The sequence below is a fragment of the Protopterus annectens genome, chromosome 8.part0, assembly GCF_019279795.1.
Source record: "Protopterus annectens isolate FY-2018-M chromosome 8.part0, PAN1.0, whole genome shotgun sequence".
Lineage (NCBI taxonomy): Eukaryota > Metazoa > Chordata > Ceratodontiformes > Protopteridae > Protopterus > Protopterus annectens.
The window spans coordinates 130,933,382-130,957,693 of record NC_056741.1 but is presented as its reverse complement, the minus strand read 5'-3'; the positions used below and the strand labels follow the sequence as shown (position 1 = coordinate 130,957,693).

The 24,312-nt window shown below is 39.1% G+C and overlaps 1 protein-coding gene across 1 annotated transcript in view; it reads right to left on the bottom strand.

Annotated features, from left to right (window-relative positions):
- Positions 1–24,312, bottom strand: part of LOC122808158 (pregnancy zone protein-like) — a 246,115-nt gene that overhangs the window by 174,992 nt on the left and 46,811 nt on the right. Inside the window, exon 3 of the mRNA XM_044079131.1 lies at positions 2,549–2,714. Coding sequence (XP_043935066.1) covers positions 2,549–2,714 — 166 coding nt within the window. The remainder of the gene's footprint in view (positions 1–2,548; positions 2,715–24,312) is intronic.

Genomic DNA, 24,312 nt, shown 5'->3' with positions numbered 1-24,312 from the left:
GAAGAAAGCATTCTACAGTGCAAGCTGGGAATTTATGAGTGGGGAAATGGAAGCATTGCATTCTCTGATACAATAATAAGGTTCATTAGGAAGTTACACGAAGGATCAGAGGCAAGAATTAAAGTTTAAGGGTTCCTCTCTGGTAAGATGTTTTTGAAAACAGCTATCAGGCAGGGGTGGCCTCTTTTCTGTTTGCTATTTGCTTTATATGTAGAACCTTTGGCAAAGAAAATAAGGGACTCAGAAATGTAAGGATATAACTGGTATGGTAATCAAGAAAAGTTGGCTTTATTTGCAAATGATTACCTTGCAACTGAGAAATTCTGAAAAGGACATCTTTGAGATATAAAATTAAAGAAGATAAACAAGGGCTATAGCCATTGATTATTATAAGATTACGTATTTAGAAGTATGGATTAAAATGGTTTCTGTTATAGCAGCTAAGGATATGTGGAAAGAGACTAAAATGATAATGCAAAGTATTTAAAAGTGGAAACTCTTGTTTATAGATATCAATAGAAAGATAATACCAATGAAAATGTTTTTAGTTGCTTCAGTTTCATATACAGGTCAGGCATATTTTAACAATCAAAGTAGCTGTGAACAATAATTTACAAACATATGAATGAATTTACATCAGAGTAGGAAAAAGGCAAAAGTTAAGTGGGAAAAGTTGATGCTTCCAATAGAATCAGGTGGTTTAGGATTACCTGATTTGAAAGGATATTTTAGAGCTACACTGTTAAGGCTCATATATGGGTCTATATTAATTCACTGAAGGTTCACTTCAGTGGACCTTTCTTCATCGAACCCTAATCATCAAACATTCACTTCAGTGAACATTCATATCCATGAACAACTTACCTAGGGAAAGGAAGCACTTGCCCAGCACCTGAAATTTGCCCTTTTCCCCACTGTAGTATGATATTGGAGTTGGTATAGATAGTTAACGGGGTGGGGGGCACAACCCCCAACATTGGGGGAGTAGGGGGTGAAACCCTCCACTTTGGTGGGTTTTACATATTGCGGTGTCTGTTCTACTGTAGTTTTGGCCAAGTGGTTAGTTTCCCTGTGTAAATATTTTTTGATGAAAAAGTTCTCTGAAGTGAACATTCGATGATTAGAGTTTGATGAAGAAAGGAAAAAGGTTAATTGAAGTGAACCTTTGATGAGTTAATACAGATGCCTCATATACACAAAAGAAGCAAAAGGTTATCATTTAAAATGGAAAGGGATGATGATTAAGCAGAGGGACGCTCATGAAATAAAAAGATAGTAGAATTTTGGATGCAGGTAGTTAAGGAGAGTAATAATCATACAGATTATGTTCATAAAGTAGCTGAAAGTATTTAAAGAACTAAGTCAACATGAGAATGCAGAAAGGAGATTTTTCCAAGCGAGATGATTGCAAGTAGGGGTACATAAAACAGGCAAGAGGGGCAGAAAACTGTAAAGGAACCAAAGCATTGGGAGCAAATAACTAGAAAAGGAAAGGTAATAGAGTGGGATGAGGCCAAGATGAAATTTGTACTACAGGACAGAGTCTTCTTCCCTATCAGTGATTGATATCAGGTATAGGCAACGAGAAAAAAACAGGGGGATGTTAAGTGAAAGAGCTGCTCTGGTAGAGGTTTTAGTTGAATCCAGAACAAAAACTGCTATTAAAAAGGATAATTACTAGGGTGTATAAAATATTTTAAGATAACTGTAAGAATCAATAAGAGGATGTTAGAAAAGATTGGGAAGAGAGTGTGAAAAAGAAATTTACAAGAGAGCAAAGGGAGGATATATGTATAGATGCCAGTTCTGCAACAAAGTCCAGAAGGTTTAGAATTTTCACTTGGAAGTGTTTACATAGGTGGTTTATACTCCAACCAGACTTCATACTTTTCCTTCAGGTAGATCTCAAATGTAAGAGGTGTGATAGGGAAGAAAGAAATGACTGGGAACATATTTTTTAAGAGTGTAATGAGCTGACAAATTTTAAAAATTTCTTGCAGAGTATTTTGTCAGGAATATTATGTGAGCAAATGGCTATAGCTAAGGAAATTATTATTTTATGCTGGAAGACAGGATCTGAATGGCCTAGATATAGCAAGACCTTATTAAGTTTAATTCTGTTGGCTGCCAACAAAGTAATTGCTAGAAAATGGAAATCAAAGTCTAAACCAACTGAATTAGAAGTATTGAATATTATGAAAGAGAAAAAAGGACTGGGTATGGTCTTTTGAAAAGGAAAGGAACACATTGCATGGAAATAAATGGAAATAACGGAAAATATATGCAGAATAATGTTCAGGAGGAGTGAGCAATGTAATATATAATGCTGGACTAATTATAATTAAAAAAGAAAGAATGAAAGAAACAAAAGATATGTGATGTATAATGTATGTAAATAAAAAAATGTTAATATGGTTTGTTTTGTCTTAAAAAAGAAAGAAGCACACAATATGGGCAGTTTTTACTAAGCTGCAATTTAATGTATTTCCACAGATTCAGAGGATGGCAATTCCCACATATATTCTAATATAATAGTTTCTAGATTTACCTGTCTGCCCTGGTTTATAGAAAGGTTTATCTGTCTGGATAAATATGCTGCTTTTCTGTCGCTTGTCCAGGTGAATCTTCTTTATCTTTTCAAATTGGTAGGTGTCACCTTTTCCAGTCACATTCAGTTTAACTTCATCAGCTGCTGCTATATACAAAATGCTATCCTAGAAATGGCAAAAATAAATATGGGCTAGGAAGATAGCTAAACAAATGGAACAAAAAATGACAGGCAATTTCACAGGAGCAACATATGCTTATAGCAGTCTTTGTACTTGGAATGAAAATCTGCTCCAAAATATAAAATAAATGAAGAAACTCTTATGTGTGTTTTGGCTTCAGACAACCACTAGTCTTTAGTAGCAAATATAGCTATTCAGCAAATGGACAAACACAATTTTCTGTCATGTGCCCTCTGTGCTGGAGAAGGCAATGTCATATGTTTTTCAGTAATCAATGAACTTTTCATATTTTCCTTTTAAGCTGACATCTAGCCATTTTCCTACTTTTTAACAAAGAGTAAATAGACAATTTTGTCATTTAAAAAAACTCTTTTTAGTCTCATAAAATAAGTATTTATTTGATTATAAATTAGGCAGACATAAACAGTATTTAAAAATACATTATATTATGCTTAGAATACAGAGTTAATTAGAAATATAGAATACTGAAACCTTAACAATAATGCTTCAATCATGAAAATAAAAAGACAGTTTTAAAAGCAAATGCTTTATATATTTCCAAGTCTAGAGAATTCAATAAACTTTGAAAGTACTGTTGTGTAAGAACTTACCATAACAGTAGATGTATGACTGATGACTGTTGCAGTATTACTAACTATTGGAATATCCCACCAGGGATAGCCATACTTCTGACAAGGATACCAAAGCCTAGGAATCCTCCTGTTGCACCTTACATCTGTCATATGACCAAAGCAGGCTAACACTATAAGGTACATAGGATCCATACAGGTGTAAAGTACATCAGGGCTTTCTTGTCCAGACCCAAAAAACAGGAAGGCAAGAAAGTCAAGATGTCACTAAAAACACATGTCAACCAAAATAAGGAAGAAGTACAAGATCCCACTTTAGCCACAACAGCAAAATAGGAGAAAATATGGGTAAGGAGGGAGGGGTGTAATACTGCAATAGTAATCAATCAGGCATCTACTGTTATGGTAAGTTCTTAGTCAGTTCTATTATGTCCTTCCTATAATAACTGTTGGAGTATTATAAACAACTGGGAAAAGTCACACAGCTTTCTAAGAGTTCAGGAAGGAGGAATGATGAATCAAGCAGGAATCTAGGATTCCTTGCAAGATGGACCTGACAAAAACAGGGCTAGCCCTTGAAATGGCATGACTCTTGTAATGCTTAGTAAATGCATGTACAGAGGACCAAATATCCACTTCCAAAATAGACCATGAATCAAGGTCCTTGAAAAGAAAGCACCAGAAGAAGCAACAGCTCTGATTTAATGGCTTTGACCAAACCCAAAAGCTATTTGCCATGAAAAGTGTAACAAAAGGAAATGATGGAGGAGATCCATTTGGAAATAGTTTGCTTATAAAAAGGGACGCTAAACCTTTTAACCTGAAATAAAATGCAAAGCTAGTCTAAATTTGGTTTGAGCAAGATAATACCTCAGTTGTCTATGCACATCTGAAAACTGCAGACTCTTTTCTCCTTTGTTTTGAAGGGAGGGAAAAAGATGAGGAGATTAACTACCTGGTTCAAATACAGCTCAATGACCACCTTAGGCATAAAAGAAGAGTTAGTCTTGAATGTAGCCTTAGCTTTATGAAAAGCTAAAAAGATAAAAAAATAAGCTATGAGAGCTTACCATTTAGAAACCTTTTTGATAGAGGTAAGGCCCACCAGCAGGACTGTCTTTCAAATGGGAAACTCTACAGAAGAAATGGAAGCAGGCCAAAATGAAGAGAAATTCAATGGATTCAAGACGTCTCTCAGGTCCCAATGAGGAGGGGTGGATTTATTATGGGGCCTGAGATGAAAAACACCTTTTAAAAACTGTTTGATATCAAAATATGAAGACAAAGATGGAACAAAAAGAAGGTAGGTGGAAGTAGCTGAGAAATGTGGTTTTACAGAAAAATATGCCAACCTTGAACTGAGCAGATCACACGAGTAAGATAGAGTGGGAAGAAGATCCACCTGAAAAGGGTTCTGATTTTTTTTGTTGCGCCAAATAGAAAAGTTCTTCTATTTAGAAATATAAGTTTTACATGTAGCAGATATCCTAGCCCCCTGCAATATCCGTCCATGTCCACTGAAAACTGTTGCCCAAAACGTATTACAATCCGATCACCTAGATGGTTATATTTAGAGTCTGAATATTCAGATGTATTAGAGTGCCCTTTTTCTATGTGAGCAAGTCAAAGCTGTCTAGGCCAGAAGGAATTCACTAGAAAGATTTCTAGCTTGTCCTTTCTGATTTTCTGAAGAATCCTGGGAATCAGAGGAAGAGAATGGAAGACATAAAGGAATGTCTCCTTTCAGGAAAAAAGACAGTGTCCATTCTCTAACATTCTGGGTATAGAATCCTTGAACAAAACAATTTCAGCTGTCTGTTTTACTTGGAGGCAAAGAGTTCCATCTGTGAAGTACTCCAATGATGACAAATCTGTAGGAAGTCCTGTCTGTTCAAAAGTCATTCATGATAGTCTACATATGATCTGTACAAAGAATCTGCCGGTGAACTGTCCTCCTTGGGAATGTAACCTGCTTGAAGAAACAGATTGTAGTGTATAGCTATGTCCCAAGCATACTTCTCAACGTCTTAGTGCAAAGAAATCTGGAAAACGCCTGATAAAAAGGCAAAAAATGCCTAAACATAGGGACAGATTTGTGATATTTGTCTTATAAACTTAGAAAGTTGCTAAAGTAACAGTGTTTGTGTTAACATACATTTTTCTGAATGATTTGAAGTCTGAAACTCAAATTTATGTCATTCGGTGACTTCAGTCCTCAAATCACCCCAGTGATTTGCCAGAAAACCACAAATTTTATGAGGAACAGACCAAAAATATGAGGCAAAACTCTGGACATTCTGCAAATATCTGGGCAGTTGAGCAATCATTGCTAACCTGCAAAGGTGGCATAATCTTGCCTTACCCTTGTACCTTGTAAATATCTGACGGGTGCCTGGAGATGAGAAGTGAGAGATTTCATAGCTAGAATCAGTGCTTTAATTTCCCTGTATTTCTCTGGACCTTCTTGTCCTTCCCGGACCTTGGCATTCATGGAACAGTCTCCTCAAGCCAGATCTAAAGTATCTGTAATGAGATCTTGTAACAGGGGTGGAACTAGAAAAGGTATCCCTGGGTTGAGAGATATCTGAATTAAATTCCTATGAAGCTCCCTTTTGCTGAATGGCAAGAGGTGGATTGAGAACTTCAGAGGGCAAGAATGCTGCATCCAGGCAGATTTTCAATACCACTGAATCTTTCAAATGCACAGTGTGGCCAAAGAAATCAACCCTAGGGCTCTGAAGATCTTTCTTGCTGAAGTCACATCTAAGGAAGGGGGATACAGAAAGTATTCTTTTAAGAAAGGCACTTTTTTCTTGAGGAAGTAAGGTTGTTTTTGAAAACAACAGAAGCCGGGAAGGAACAAAATTGGATTTCTTGATGTTTAGGGTAAATCCCAGAGAAAGAAGTGGATTCCTTCTAAAGGTGAAATTCTGATGGCACTTCTTGTATGACCATGAAGTAGCAAATTGTCCACACAAGGGAATATTTGAATTCCCTAAAATCTGCAGAAAGCAGAAACCAGAGCTAGGTGCTTTGTGGAACCGCTTAGTACATTGGATTTTTTGCTGCTGGTTCTGCTGACTTGGATTTTGTTTTATTTATTTCAGTTTGTTTCAATTTTTCTGTTGGAACCACTTAGTGCCACAGAGACCCTGAAGGGCAAGTCACAGAATTGAAAATTGTATTCTGAAACAGAGAAAAGCATCCTGAGGTCCATATGAATCATAATATGGAAATATGCATCTTTTATATCTGAAGTCACCAAAAAGTCTTAGAACAGAATCATTAGAAGTAAAGACTTCAGAGTGAGTATTTTGAATTTTGGAACTCTCAGAAACAAATCCAGAAGAAGAAAATCCAGAATGAGCTTCCATTTCCTCTCTTTTCTGGGGTCCAGTAAAGAGTCTTGAATAAAACTTGTTCCAATTTAAACCAGTTCTATGGCCTGGAGAAATAACTCCTTTCAAACTGCAGAAGTTAAATTGAGACGACTTGAAGAGGCAGGAGAAATGCCTATCGGGAGAGGTAGTGAAAGCCATGACATTCTGTAACCACTTTAAATGATAGAACCTAGTGGTCTCTGGTGATTAATTCCCACAATGCAAGGAACAGGGAAAGGTTTTTTTGACAGAGGGGTTTAAGGGAAGGCTGAGATGATGGTGGGTGTCAGGCAGAGGTGTATAGTCACAAGAAGACTGGTTTGTCAGGAAATTGTGGTTTAGACCCCTTAAATTCCTGCTAAGGTTTATCCTGAGATTGATTTTTTTCAATATATTTACCCTTTTGTGAGGCCTTTCCAACCCTGGCAAGGTAGTTCCTCTGAAATCTAGGCACAGCAGAGAGAAAGATCTATTTCAGTTCCTTCATTATTTTACCTCTCTCTTGTAGGTTCTTAACAATGTTAGCAGGAGCAGGACTAAAGAAGGTATACCTATCCAGATGGGCATCCAAATGTTTAGAAATAATGCCCTCAGGAAAAGACTGAAGTCTAAGCCAAGCAAACCTCCTGAGAACAGCAGGTTGTCTTGAAGAAGCATCAGCTGCATCATAGCTGCATTTTATAGAATGCTTTGCAACCTGGAAAGATGCACTGAGCAAAGAATCAGCAGAAGATTTGTTATCAATCTCTGGAATATCAGACAAAAGTTTGTCCAAGTCCACAACGATAGATAACAAATATCTGGTCATGTGGGTCTGGTAATTAAGAGCATAAAATGCCAGAGTGTAAGAAGTGTAAACCTTCTTTCCCTATCTATCCACAGCCCTACTATCATTATCATTAGAGAGGGCATTAGGAGAGGGTAACAGTTTAGTAGGTTTATCAGATTATCGGAAATAACAGTATGGTCAGAGGAAGAGTTCTTATACAAAAATGTATGGGTGCCTATTACTTTATGAATCTATCGGAATTCTTAGGGGATGGAAGTTGGATCTCAGGGTTCATTGAAGCCATGATGAAGATATCCTGTAAAGCCACAAGTACCAGAGGGATGGGGTTTAATGACCTCCATGAACTCTAAATCACAATACTGCTTCTGAATATCTGATACCTGCTTACCTTCCTATTGAAAATGCTGCATCATTTCAGCTGTATTCTGATAGGTAAGTTCTTCCAGAGGGGAATTAGGAGACATACCCATCTTCCTCTGACTCATACCCCAAATGAGAATGGATCTGCAAAGAGTAAGCCAGGGAATCTCCATCTGAATCTAACTTTTCTTCCTCAGAAGAAGAAGAATCAGTCTGTCCCTTCAGAGTGAAGCAGTGGAAGGAGGAGGTGCACAGGGAAAGAACTGTGGAGGTTTCAAAGAGACCAAAGCTTTATATACCCTTTGGGAGATGGGAGAATTCATCCCACTACTTCTGAGGATGTCTGACAGCTGGGGAGAAGAAGGAGAGCTGTGCTTCATCTTCTGCTTTTTCTAAGTGGGAAGAGGAGCTTGAACATGGTGAGGAGGCTCAGAATCTGAGGAATGCCTTCAGGTCCCTCCAAAATAGTCAGCCTTAGTCTCCATTCCACAGATGAAGAACCAGTCTGACAGGTCAGTGTTAACATGCTAAGGGATTGTGCCATTTTGGCCTCTGGAGGGGTCACAACATAGGAGCAGCTGAAGCATCCAAGCAGTCTCAGAACTCTTCAAGAGACACAGCAGAGATGCTTGAGTCTGAATGGACAGTCAAAGCATTTTATTTAGACTTCTTCAGGTTCTTTTTTTGCTGATGCAGGATGTCTGAGCAAAAAACAGCTCAGTTTCCATTTTGACATGCACAACATACATAAGCTCTTTAAGTGTTTGGTTTTCAAATACTAATAGGTAACATGCAGGCTTTGATACCAGTGAATGTGACACACATTCTATGGTGTGGATCCAGGACAAAAATATGAAAGTGGCACTGCACATATGTTCACACCTGCAAATTATTACACTGAAGGAATGAAAACACATCCAGGTAATGCACTGTTTCACTACTAAATTCCTTCAGGAACAGAGAATCTGGTCATGCATCAAATCATTATTTAGAACAATTTCATAAAATAGCAAGGCACAACTGTTTCTAATCCTCTTCCTCTTGAAGAAAGCTGCAGCACATGCTGCCAAACCACAATTAATTAGTTAATGAATTGATTTATTTGCTTTTTTATATAACTTTTACAAATATGACCCTTTTCACCATGAGTCAAACTAATAGGAAGTTACACGTGCAGAAAATGAGAAATACAGAAAAAGAGAATGTTCTGCATAAATGATAAGGTGATACAATCTAATATATGGCACATTAGAATGAAAAGAAGAAATGTATTTATACAGCTATACACAACACAAAAACAGAAGTGATGATATATATATGTGTGTGTGTGTGTGTGTGTGTGTGTGTGTGCACGCGTGTGTGTGTGTGTGCACGTGTGTGTGTGTGTGTGTGTGTGTGTGTGTGTGTGTGTGTGTGTGCGCAACAATTTGAGTATTATTTAACAAATCATTAAACATCAAAGGAGTAGTTTTATGCTGAAGTGTCTAAGTTACATACTTGAGGAAGTAGCAAGTTTAGGTGTACATTTAAGTAATAGAAAAGAGTTACATGAGATTAGTAATGGATAGAAGAAGAGACAAGGTTGTCACAAAACAGATTTTTTGTTCTTTTTCAAACAAGCCAAGAGGTTTACCTTTAAAATAGTATAGATTGATATTTTCTTGGACTGAACTGGTTGAAGGATTTTCACCCATTTTCAGGGTATGTGAAATAGTAAGTAGGCACTATACTATAGAGAGCTCAGAGAATGTGTAGGGAGACTTTGATGCGTAGCCTAGAGGCATGAGGGAACAGTGTTGTTTAAATAGTAATTTACAAGTAAGAGAGCTAAACTGAAGAAATACTCTTAATGTCAGTGGCGACCAGTCAGCTTTCTTCAAATTAAGAGAGAGATGTTTCCTAGTACCGAACATGATAAGGAGCAGCAGGCGACCTTTGAACATATGAAGTCATGTGACACACTGTGTAATTCAAATGTGTTACGAGTGGAGCCAAGGATATGTATTGGTACACAGTAATTAATTTTAGGGATCAGCATTTATTACTATGGATGTCCTTGCTTCAAATGTTAGTAGATGTGAGACTTGGAAGATAAATTTCAGTTATTTTAATGTCTCAGACACTATCTTGTCCCTGTGAAGTGAAAAAAATAGTTTTGATGGCCCAGTGTAATACCTGGGATTTTTCAGGTTTTATACTGTGTGGATTTGTAAGACGAGTGGATATATAATAGTAAGGGAGAAACTGCTGAAGACTTTAATTAGTGACCCAATTAACAGAGCAGAGGACATTTTTCTGCTGATGATTAGATCATGGTCTCTAAGTCAGTTCTAGACAATTCTGAAACAAGTGAACTCCTGCAGGCAAGTGAAAGAAGGGCTTGAACAATGAGTAACCATATGTACATGAAATGTGCATTTTTCACACTTAAATCAGAATGGTAAATTGTTAATAAAAATAGGAAAGAGTAGTATCATAGAACTGCTCTTTTCAAGATTAAGTATTCTACTGGGAGAGGAGTTGCTACCCAATATTAAGGTTCTGCTAAGGAGATAAGAGGCAAACTGCATAACAGTGGAATATCCAAATTTTATGTAAATTAAGGAATTGAGGTTTAATGTAGTTGAAAGGTTCAAAGGCTTACTTAATGTCAATGAAAAGTGCCCTTGCTAACTGTTCTTCTAAAAATGACTTTATAGATGTTTCTCAGTTACAATATATATATATATATATATATATATATATATATATATATATATACACACACATATATATATATATATATATATGTGTGTGTGTGTGTGTGTGTGTGTGTGTGTATATATATATATATATATATATATATATATATATATATGTGTGTGTGTGTGTGTGTGTGTGTGTGTGTGTATATGTATATATATATATATATATATATATATATATATATATATATATACACACATATATATATATATATATATATGTGTGTGTGTGTGTGTATATATATATATATATATATATATATATATATATATATATATATATATGGCTGTTGTGGTGCTAGCTATAACAGGCTCTGAAGCCAAGTTGACTATGAATAAGCAAGTCATATTTCTTGAAGTGTTTCATTTTATGCTCATACAAAAATATATTTTTTAATTATTTTAGCTAATGGTGAAAATATGCTGGTGGAATTGAAGTCTAGGGGAGTATTAGGGATGAAGACTTTGTGTGTGGTTGTACTGAAAACATTCTTCCTGCTACTGGATAAAGTTCCTGAAGTTAAAGTTAAATTAAAAGTAAATGTTAGATTAGGAATAAGGAGTTTTGTCTTTCTGTAAACTTTCCATATCAGTAGGTGTTCAAATGATCACTGCTGCTGTAGCTTTAGTTATATGAGTTGTATCCTGGTAAGGATGCAACAGCTGGCCAGCTTTGAAAGCTTTCAGGGCACCTTCCATCCTCTTAAACCATTTATCAACTTGCATTGAGCTGCCTAAAATCCTAGGTTGGACATAAAGCCCTTCTGAGCTATCATAACAGCAGAGTGATGGAGGCTAAAGCCCTAAGTGGGCAATGATACGACTATAACAATAGAAGTTCACATTTTAGCATAAAAACATACAAAAAATAAGGAAGGATGGAGGGAGAGAGCAGCAACTTGCACAACTATAAAAGTTTAGTCATAATGATCCCTGCTGCAGTAGCCTTAGATATATATATAGATAACCACAACTTAAACTTCCTGGGAGGAGGTGGAAGGTCCAAGAGCCACTAGAGAAAGGCCCTAGCAAAGCCTGTCCTAGATCTGGAGGAGTTTAGTACACAGTGCTTTGTAAAAGTGTATAGAAATTCTAAGTTGCTGTTACTACAATATTCTAGCATCCAACCCTTTCCAAAAAGTCACAGATGAAGCCAAGGCTCTGGTAGACTGAGCCTTGACCCTGCTTGAATTTGTTTTGTTGTGGTGGGAATAACAAATTCTAATAGCACGAGACAACAATTTTGAAATAGTTTGTCGACATAGGTTGTTCTTTTTTCTTGCCATCACAAGAAATGAACAACTGTTCAGAAGTTCTGAAAGATTTAGTTCTCTCAAGACGGTACATTAATTGTATATGGACATCCAAGGTATAAAGGATCATGTATCCCTCATTTTTAGGTTCTGGGAAGATGGCAGGGAGACTGGTAAACTCAAATACAACTTCAGGTATAAATGAAGGATTATTTCTTAAAAAAATCCTATACTTGTGGAAAATGAGATAAGGTTTACACCCCCCCCCCCCCCCCCCATAAGAGCCTGCAACTCAGATGCTCTTCTTGCAGAAGTCAGAGCAACAAGTAAGACTGTTTTCCATGTTAAGAACCTCAAGTTAGCATGATGAGCTGATTCAAATGGAGCAAAAGTGAGATTTGCTAACACAAAGTTAAGATCCCAAGGAGGAGCCATCTGTTTCCTAGTTGGCTTCTTGTGCAACACCCCTCCCAAAAACATTTTCACATAAGGATGCACTGAAAGTGGGAGCTCCATAAGCAGACATGCTGAAATGGCTGAATAATGAACCTTAACTTTGGAGTAAGACAGGACATAGAATACTAACTAACACAAATACTGTAGAACCAAACACCAGCCCTGAATGGGTGCTGATTCTTTTGTTGGTATGTACTAGAAAAAGACATATCCATTTGCTAATATATAATTTTCTAGTACAGGCTTTCTTGTCTACATTAATACCTGTTGAAAATCTTCAGAGAAAAGCTGCCTAAAAGATATTACAACTCTATCATACAGGCAGTCAGTTGTAGTTGTTTAAGGAAGGGATGTATAAAATAGCTTTGGTCTTATGTGAGTAAATCCTGTGAGAAAGTGAGAGATAACTTCCCCTGTCCATTTCCAAAAGAAAAGAGAACTACCATTGCCTGGGGCAGAAAGGAGTCACCAAAATGATCTTTGGAAAGTTACTCTGAATAATCAGAATGGCACTCATTCATTAAAAGAAAAAGCATCTGTATTCCAGGTCTTCTTGGATGGAGTCATGGAACAGAACTTTGACAACTTATTGTTGAAAGCAGAGGCAAATAGATCTATTTGAGGTGTTCCCCATAGATAGAGTAATTCTTGGAAGAGCAAAAAATGTAAAACTGGCACCACAATACTCTTAAGATAAAACTGACTTTATTCAAACATTGCTAATACTTCAATGACTTTCATCTTCACGGCTTCCTCATTACATTTACATGGCATGGCTGAAAAAAACATACAGTTCTGCACTTCTGCAGACCTAAAACATCACCTAGCTTATCTTTGGACTGATGTAGATCCACTTTCACATCCTAGAGTCCTCAGCTGGCATTCTGTAGTATGCTGCAGTGACCTACAGCTGCACAACAAGATTACAAAGAAACAGCTTGAGCGAAAGCAGGGAATTGTCACTAACGACCAAACAGACAAGAGTCAGTGGCAGAGGAAATGTCATTTGACCCACTGGAGAAAAAGCTGCAGAGCAAGACTATATGAGGCCAAGGTGGGCACAATATACTGCAACACTGGCAAAGTCGTAGTATCAGGTTCACAAACATGAGCCAGATTAAGCACAGCAATGATTAAAACTGATGCACATAATACTACACTCAGCCTATGCTCTACTATGAAAAGCTGTGATGGCAGGGCACAGCAATCATCATATGAAAATGTGGGGAGGGACACAAAGATAGGAATCATCAATGCGCACAGAAGTGGGGTTGGAGGTACTAATGTGGATGGGAGTGTCTAATATGCCCAAGGAATTGGGTGGAGTTCAAATGTGTTAAGACTGAGTGGTGCTTCCTGACAATGTTAGGTATCTAGCAACACTGGGTAAGTGTTCAGAATGTGTGTCAGGGGATATAGTTCCTGCAAAAGTGGCTACACTATATATATATATATATATATATATATATATATATATATATATATATATATATATATGTGTGTGTGTGTGTGTGTGTGTGTGTGTGCACGTATGTGTGTCTGTGTGTGTATGTCAGTGTGTGTGACAGACGTTTCTTACTATGACCTCAAGTGGGAAAGATATAGACCATGGATGTCTCTGGTCATGAGTCCCGGCACTGGCACCTGCTTGTATTAGCAATAGTTACCCATGAGAACATGATTGTCTGTTGATTGCATGTGCTTGACTGCCATATAATGCATGCCTTAGTGGGCAAATAGGCTGCACTTCACCAGGCATCAACTAGTGGGTTGAGTGGAGGAGGCAATATTATGCAAATTTGACTGGCATGACCTGTGGGATGTACCCACAGTGGAGGCAGATGAGTGTTGGCCATAGGAACAGCATCTGCCCTGTCTCATAGAAACAAATGAAACATCCATGTGCCTGTCAACATGCCAGTGTGATGAGCCAAGTATGGTGGTGGTGACATATTCCTGTGCCTGAGTGAATACTCTGGCACCTATCCCAGTCACTGACAAGGAGGCATTATGGTGACAATCACTGACCTGCCTCTCCTGAGCCCAGTCTCATGTAGATGTATAATTGTCTACTGCAGGTGCATGGTCAGTGGATAACTGTTTTTACATAATAGATGTGCTGTGGAGCACCCGACCTCCAATAGGTTCTAGTAAGGTTGGTGTGGGTTGTACAGGAAGCTGAAATGTATCATTGTATTTAGACTTTCTGAATGTCCACAAAACAAATAGCAACAGAATTAACCAATGTATTCAGAGAATAACCCTTTATGAACAGGTTTCTCATATATGTGAAACAGAGTTCTTCCCTAACCCAATTCAAGTGCAGCTAGACCAGTGATTGGGGAACTAGAAATTCACTGCTGGTCTGCCATCTACGTCCATAATGAACAGAAGCAGCCTTTAAATGCTTGACCACCAAAGCCCTAGCCTAAATATATGTCCCTTAGAATAAGCTTAAGGGTTTCTAAACTTGTCAGATACATTTAGGATGCATGGCTAGGTTTAGAAAGCCCACTGTATACACCTATGAACCTATGCATGACAGCTGCCCTCCACAGTCACCCTTGCCGACAATGACACTGTGTCCCATACTTTGTTACAGTAAGGCTACCATCACCATCAGTGTCCAATACAGCACTGACTTCAAACATGCATTTATGGGGGAGGACTACATAACTGCAGCACCTGTGAAAAGAGACAGCTAAACACCTGCGTGCAACATTAATTGGTGTCAATCCCACTACTCTTGTGATGCACCCATCACATGCAACTTGAAAAGGATCCATTGTATCTGCATCCCAGATGTGCCTTTATGGGAAATATAATGTTGTGATCATCCCTGAGCTTATGGCACATGTGCAAACCATGTTATTGACATAAGGGCATAGCAACATGATGCATCACCAGCAGAGAAGTTGAAAAGTACATCCAACTCAGCTGCCGTATCTGGGCCTACATGATATGGTCACAGGTTCATAGGTACTTTCTAGGCTATTAATCTGTGAAGATGTTAAGAAGTCTAGCCTTTCATTCCTAGGGTAGTTTTTAGCCCTTACATTTTGGACACAAATACCCCCACATGTGTGTAGAGCAAGGATATGTTGGAAGATTCACTTGTTGCCACCAGTCATGAGGGATGTGGGTGCTAACCTCGGAGTGAATTTACAAATTTCCATCCATTCATCCAAATTATGTTTGAATAGGGTAAGAGTGGAACTGCACTTTAAATAGACTAGAAGATAGTTCCATAGTAGATGTACCCCCTCTCACCCCCTAAAGGGCCCATAATCATACCAGAAGAATGTAGAGCCCCGGCAGTCATTGACACACAGGTTAAAACAGCCCTATCCAAAGCCAAAAACACAGCTTCAATGGGAATGGACGGTGTCCCAGGCTGTGGCTTACACTAGCTCCAAAATAACTAACCCCTCACCTAAACACACTGTTCAAACTCAACATCTCCACAGGCTATGTACCCACAGAGTGGCAGACAGCAACAGTTGTCCCGCTCCACAAAGGTGGAGCCACAATGGACCCTGGGAACTATCGCCCTATAAGCCTGACTAGCCTGGTTTGCAAGGCTATGGAGCACATCATCATGGAACTCATTAACAGAGATATTGGGAACCTCCAAACATTGGAACCTACACAGTTTGGCTTTATTAAGGGCAGATCATGCTTCCTAAACCTGGTGGACTTCTTTGAGACAGTTACCAAGGCTTTAGATGAGGGAAAGGAGGTCCACACAACCTACCTAGACCTCGCAAGGGCTTTCAACACCATCCCACATTCTGGTATTATAGACAAGCTCATCAGCCTGAACATAAACCCCTACGTCACGAGATGGGTTACCAATTGGCTCACTGATAGAACCCACATGGTGAGAGTTGCAGGCTCTAGGTCCGACTCTAAACCGGTTACAAGTGGCGTCCCCCAGGGCTCAGTCCTGGGACCCCTCCTGTTTGGTATATACTTCTCAGAGGTACAGGCAAGCACAGGAGGAATATGGCTGACCATGTTCACAGACGACTGCAAACTGGGGGCCATAACTGACTCTCCAGCTGATACAGACATCCTTCAGAAGGGTCTCACTGAGACGGATGCCTTGTGTCAAAATCATGGCCTCAAGCTAAATGCCAAAAAGTGCATAGTCATCCCCTTTGCAAAAAACAAAGTACCTGCAAATTACCACATAGGTGGTAGTCCCCTAAATACAGAAAATGTAATAAGGGATCTGGAGACCCAAGTAGATTGTAATCTCTCCTTTGATAATCATATTGCCAAGGTGGTTAGAAAATCCTTCTATGTGGCCCACCTAATCACAAAAGGGTTCGCATCTAGAACAAAAGAGGTTATTGTGCCCCTCTATTCATCACTCATCAGACCCATCATAGAGTACAACGCCCCATTTGGGATGTACCTTACAAGACACCTGCAACAGCTGGAAATACCACAGAAGTACCTCACCAAGAGGATTACTGGCCTTAAACAGATGCCCTATACAGCCCAACTGAAGAAACTCCACCTGTACTCGGTTCCATACTGCTTACTCAGAGGTGATCTCTGCCTGACATACAAGGCTGTGTCCAACCCAGAATTGATGGACATGCTCCACCTAACAAAAAACAAATCTCTGAGAGCCACACGCTCTAGAGATCTAAACCTCACCACAACAATAAATAGAACATGCTGGAGGGATAGATTCCTGTCCCAGAGACTCCCCATGCTTTGGAACAGAATTCCAATCTACATTAGGCAGAGCCCCTCATTAACATTCTTCAAGAGAAACCTTGAAGAGTGGATGGGTAACAGAAAAATTTACCCCGCAGATCACTGCAGTGGCTCTGCTGGACAGAGGCACAGGGAACTAATGGCTTTGCTGGACAGAGGCACAGGGAACTAATGGCTTTGCTGGACAGAGGCACAGGGAACTAATTGCTCTGCTGGACAGAGGCACAGGGAACTAATCTAAGGGGGTGGCGAAAACCAACACATTCTGGCTAAGCTTATAGATGCCCTCAGACAGACAGCCTAGTACTTACCTATGAACCCTTGGTAATGGCTGCCTAGTGAAATGTCAGCCCTCTGAATGCTCAGTGTAGAAAAGTTGAAAAAAAGAGGCCCAAAACACAGGAGAAGAGCAAATCTCAAACATTGCACTTCTTCTTAAAACTTCATTTTGTTTGGGGGTAAGCCTCCCTACAGGCCCACACCCCAAACTTATATATACCAACCCCAAGATCACCATACCTCAGAGAAAAAGGAATATTCTGAGAAACAGCATCTCGGACTTAGTATATACAAGTCCTACCTTTCAGCCATTCAGCCTTTACATTTTGGGCCTCCCTCTAATGAGTCCCGATGTTTGAAATGGTTACCCCTTGTAATACATACCTATTCTATTTATATCACAAAAGAGACCAAGATCCTTTGAGGTGGTCTTATGCTACCATTTTAATTGCAAATGTATAACAGATCTGATAGGATAGGGTCTGCTGAAGTTCTATATGTGAGGCCTGTATGAGACTGAAAAGAAGGACAAGACTCTGAGGAGGTCTGTATAGTCTTTGTAATTTAGACTCTTGACTTGTTTAGCAAGAAAGCATTGTGGTCACTCTAGCTGCATCAACTGTTTGAACAGATATACATGAATGGGACATTATATACAATGATTAGCCTAATGAGAGTCAAATTCAGTGGACTGATTACATCTATGGACCTAGACACTTTCCCTTTAGATATAAGCTGTGCTATGAAAATAGACTTCCTTACAATAGTGGATATGTGGTGATCAAAGGACAACTCTTTGTCGACAAATGTTCCAAGATCTCTGACTATGGGATCAATTTTCGGGGAGAGTGTTGTCAAGTCTGATGGTTGCATGGGAAATTATGCTTGCCAAAGAATATGATTATACATTTCTTGAAATTTAGTTTTAGTTTGTGGTTTTGATGCCAACTATTTGTTAAGAAAAGGCCACTTGGATGATTTTGTTGTCCTCTGGTGAATAAATAATGGCATCAAATTTACAGTTTTCTGCAAAATTGGTCATCCATGACCCCTTAACATTTGCTTTGAGCTTTGAGAGATAAATGCCAAAGAGTTGTACACAAAGGACTGAACCTTCAAGCACACCACTAATGACTGTTTTTTCTAGAGGAGGAACAGACACTCACACTAATTTTCTGGGTACTATTTGTGAGACAGTTTGCTGCCCAGTGAATCACATAGGGATTTATATTTAGCTGGCAGACTTAATTAAAGATACCCGAGTGTCAAATGGTGCTGAATGCCTTTGTAAGGTCTGGGTATGCAGTGTGTACTGATTTAACCTTATCCATTGCTCATTGGTTCATAGGTAGGTACTAGGCTATCTGCCCGAAGGCATTTATAAGCCTAGCCAGAATGTGTTGGCTTTCAGTGTTTTATTGTTTCAGTAACCTTCTCAAAAAAGTTGTCCACATTAAGTAGGCAGGATCTCCCCTTGACAAATCCTTACTGGCTTAGGTCAAGATTTTCTAGGTTACCTATATCCTGATTTACTAATTCAATAACAATCCTTTCCGTAACCTTACAGGTGAAGCTGGTCAAGCTTATGTGTTTATAATTACCCCATGTAAGTTGACCCTGTACCATTTATGCAAAGTGATGACTGCTGCTGTCCTCCATTTATCCAGCTTGTGTAAGCTGCACCTACCCATAAGAGTAGATGTTCAAATTCCTTATTGCTCTGGTAGCCTTTTGGTTATATGGCTTGTGTCTTTCCAAAGACGCAACAACTGTCCAGCTTCCAAAAGATCTGACTCTCTCCCATATCTTCACTCTGGCTGCTGATCGGAAAGCCATTTGGAGGGAAAATCAGCAATCAGAGTGAAGATTCTTCAGGACTTTATTGCCCAGAAGGTAAGTAGGAGTGTACTCATCCTGAGCCACTATAATATCTAATTTATTTATTTTATTTGACATTTGTTAACCAGGAAAGTCTGACTAGGTCACATAATCCATTTTCAGCAGAGGCCCGGGGAGAAAAGCTCCATTTAACGGCGAGTTAGCATAGTGGTTAGAGTTTCAGCTTTGCATGCAGTAGTTTACGGTTTTAATACGGAGACAGGCTATTTATTTTCTATAGGCTAGGCTTGTAAAGGCTCCAGGGCCATTAGCCTAGTACACACCTATGAACCTATATGCAATAGGTAGAATACAAACAACGAACAACAAATGTTTGATGTATATAACACAATAAATTGCAATTAACATTTATGAATAGACAGCACAAAAATAGTGCAACAGGTTAAGATAAGGAAACTAACGAGTGTAGTTACTTAAAAATTATGCTAATAATTTATCGTAATTTCTAACTCATTCCAATGTACTAACTGTAGTTTTACTATAGATGATAATAGTTGATGTACTTATTAGCATCATGTGATGAGGACAGGCTTACAGCAGACTTTACAGGTTTATATATATATATATATATATATATATATATATATATATATAGCGTTGATTAGCAAGGGGGATAAGTAACATAAAGGTTTGAGAGATTATGATTATAGTAGGGTCCTAAAGAGACTGAAGAATGTAGACAGAGGTTGGGGTGAGAGGAAGTTGGAGTTAGAGTAGGAGAGATTTAGGTAAACTTCAGTGGTGTGCAGGGAGGAAAGGAGAGACTGGAGAGAGACAGAGGAGGTAGGCAGAGGAAGAAGTGGTGGAGAAAAATTAGCCTGGAGTTAAACTTGTACAGAGCCAGGACTTATTTAGATATGCTTTTAGGGAGGCTTTAAAGATTTGCAGGCTTGGGGCTGATCTAATGTTTGAAGTGAGAGAGTTCCATAGTTTACAACTAGAGCAAGAGTAAAGCCAGTGACTCTGCTGTTTAGAAAGTTTGGAGATTTCTAGTAGTTTTTTTGTCTTCTGATCTTAGTGATCTGTTTGGTATATAGTGTTTGACAATCTTGTCTAGATGTTAATAAACAGTTTTATATCCCAACAAGTAACAATATATAAAAACAGTGAGATGGAGGGAGGAAAGGTGTGACTACTGCAGTGGTCAGGAATGTAAACATCTACTGATATGTGTAAGTGCAACTTACACAACTGTACTATCTTCATCTTTCCTATTGCTGCAGTAGCCTTTAGACTATATGTGTTGATTACCAAAGCCTATTCAACCCAGGAGGAGTAAGAGTATGGATCCAGGAGCTCCTGGAGAATGACCCTACCAAAGCCTGCTTTGAATCTAGAATGGGAATCCAGTTGGTAATACTTTGTAAAGCAATATAACAAAGAATATGTAGAGGCCTCTAGAATACTTCTAGAGTCTACCCTTTTCCGATATGCCATCAAAGAAGACAAGGGTCTTGTAACATGAACCTTTATATTGCCTGGAAATGGCAGCAGTAACGAGACACAATATCTTAGGAAAGCAATAACGAGACACAATATCTGAGGACAACAATAATGACACAATATTTGAGGACAACAATAACGAGACACGATATCTGAGGACAACAATAACAAGACACGATATCTCAGGACAACAATAACAAGACACAATATCTGAGGACAGCAATAATGAGACACAATATCTGAGGACAACAATAACGAGACACAATATCTGAGGACAGCAATAACGAGACACACTGAGGACAGCAATAATGAGACACAATATCTGAGGACAACAATAACAAAACACAATATCTCAGGACAACAATAACAAGACACAATATCTGAGGACAGCAATAATGAGACACAATATCTGAGGACAACAATAACGAGACACAATATCTGAAGACAGCAATAATGAGACACACTATCTGAGGACAACAATAATGAGACACAATATCTGAGGACAGCAATAACGAGACACAATATATGAAGACAGCAATAATGAGACACAATATCTAAGGACAGCGATAACAAGACACAATATCTGAAGACAGCAATAACGAGACACAATATCTGAGGACAACAATAACGAGACACAATATCTGAGGACAGCCATGTGGGAACAGTCTGTTTTGATACTGGTTGCCCTTTCTTTGTTGGAACATAAGAAACAAATAGCTGATCAGCTTTTCTAAAGGATTTGATTCTGTCAAGATAGTACCTGAGCTGCCTATGCATGTCCAGAATCCATTCTCCATGATTTTCAGGATCAGGACAGAACACTGGAAGGTTGATGACTTGATTCAAAGTGAACTCTGAAACAAGCTTTGGCATGAATGAGGGATTTCGTATTCGTGAGACCCTACGGAAGACCAGATATACTTTACCTACCACGAAAACTTGCAACTCATATACTTTTCTTGTACAGCAATAAGAAGAACAGCTTTCCTGATGAGCAAGTGCACATGGAAACATTGTGACATTTTCCAGTACAAAGTTAGGTACTAGGAAGGAGCAATCTGTTTGAGAAGAGGTCTCAGGTGCAAAACACCCTTAGGAAATTGTTTCACTAAAAATTTAGAAGAAAGTGGAGGATCCATGGGCAGATATACTGAAATGGTTGCAAGATGTAAATTGACAGAGGAGTAAGAGACGGCACATGATAGTAATTGACACAAATTTTTTTTTATCAGTTTTCAGGCCTTGGTTATTGGCTATGCACCAAATAGAAAATATTTTCCACTTGCAAATATAAGATTTTCTAGTAGCAGGTATTTTTACCTCCTTTTGCAGCTGCTGCACATCCTATATAAAGATTTACCTAAAAGGAATTAGAAATGAATTATCCAAACAGTTAATTAAAGATGTTTGAGCCTGGGGTGTATCAAACTTCCCCTGTCTTGTGTGAGTAGGTCAAGTATGTGAGGAAGATTTTTGGCAATCACCCTTGACCCGTTCCATAAGAAGGAAGAATCATAGGTTCATAGGTAGGTACTAGGCTATTGGCCCTGGGGCCTATATAAGCCTAGCCAAAAGGTACTCTGGCTTTTGCCAGCCAAGAAAATTATTTTCCTGTGCCACTGTCGAGCAGAGCCACAGAAGTGATCCTCAGGGTGAATTTCCTATCTCCCATCCAATCATCAAGATTTTTCTTGAAGATTGCTAATGAGCAGCTTTGTTTGATATAAATAGGTAGTTTGTTCCAGAGTATGGGAAGTCTCTGCGACAGGAATCTATCCCTCCAGCATGTTCTGTTTATTGTGGTGAGAAGGTTTAGGCCCCTAGAGTGTGTAGCTCGGAGGGTTTGGGATTTCTTTAAGTGGAGCATGTCCAACAGCTCTGGGTCTGACATAGCTTTGTGTGTTAGGCAGAGATCTCCTCTGAGTAGGGGATATGCGCTGGAGTAAAGCTGCAGTTTTTTGAGATGGTCTGCCTAGGGCATCTGTTTGAGGCCGGTCATCCTCTTTGTGAGGTATTTCTGCGGCCTTTCCAGTTGTTGTAGATGTCTTGTGAGGTACATACCAAGAGGGGTGTTGTACTCTATAATGGGTCTAATGAGTGACGAGTAGAGGGGAACAATTACCTATTTTTTCCTGGATGAGAAATCTTTTGTGATGAGGTGTGCCATGTAGAAGGATTTCCTGACTACTGTAGCAATGTGATTATCAAAGGAGAGAATACTGTCCACCACTTTCGGTGTTAAGTAGACTACCGCCTATGTGGTAGGTCATGGGTACAGAGTTTTTACCAAAAGGGATGACAATGCACTTTTTGGCATTGAGCATGAGGCCATGGCTTTGACACCAGGCATCTGTCTCAGTGAGGCCCTTTTGTAGGATGTCCACATATTTTGGAGTTTTGATTATGGCTCCTAGTCATCTGCAAACTTCGTTAGCCAAAGACCTTCTGTGTTAGCCTGTACTTCAGAGAAGTAGATACCAAACAGAAGAGGACCCAGGACTTGAACCCTGTGGTACTCCACTTGTCACTGGTCTGAAGTTGGATTTGGAGTTTGCTACTTTCACAGTGTGGGTTATGTCAGTGAGCCAACTGGCAACCTGTCTTCTGACATAGGGCTTTATACCTAGTTTAGTGAGTTTATCTATAATTTCAGAGTGGGGCATGGTGTCAAAAGCCTTGGCGAGATCTAGATAGGTTGTGTGAACCACCTTACCCTCATCTACGGCTTTGGTGACCGCTTCAAAGAAGTCTATCAGGTTTAGGAGACAGGATCTGCCTTTTACAAACCTGAACTGGGTGGGGTTCTGAGTTTGGAGATTACCAATGTCATTGTTTATAAGTTCCATGATGATACATTCCATAGCCTTGCAGATCAGGCTTGTCAGGCTAATGGGGCAGTAGTTTCCAGGATCTGTGGTGGCTCCCCTTTTTGGAGTGGGATAACCATCGCTGTGCACCATTCAGTGGGCACATAGCCTGAGGTGAGGCTATGACTGAACATGGTACTTAGGTGGGGTGCCAGTTCATTCTGTAGTTCATTTAGAATGCAGCCTGGGATGTTGTCAGGTCCCATGGATGCTGTATTCTTGGCTTTGGAGAGTGTGTTTTTTACCTATGCAGCCATGATTACAGGAACTTTGCATTCTTCCGGTATAGAGATGGGCCCTTTAGAGGATGAGGGGGGATAAAGTTAGCACTGAACCTATCTGCCAGGATGTTGGCAATATCAGTTGGTTCTGTATATTTGGTGCCATTGTGCTGTAACTCAAAGCAGATCTGAGTGTTGCCATTGAGATTCTTAACACAGGTATAGAATGCTTTGTGGTTGTCTTTAGAGACAGTGGCAATTTTGTTTTCATAACTAGCTTTGGAGAATTTTATGAGGGATCTTAGCTTCTTACTGAGGCTGACCAGGGAGTTCCTCCAATCATGGGATTTTACTCTTTTTTGCAACAGTTTCTTTCTTCTGTTGTAGAGTTTATGGCAGGGGACCACCAGATTGGCTTCCTTTTTTTGGAGGATAGCATCTTGGTTCTGTTAGGGATTGCATGATCCATGCACTAGTGTAAGTGCTTATAAAGTGCATTTGTTTAGCATTCAGCAATCATACTTCTATTGTCCATCAGCATGGGTGTAGTGAAGTTTGCCACTTCTGTCT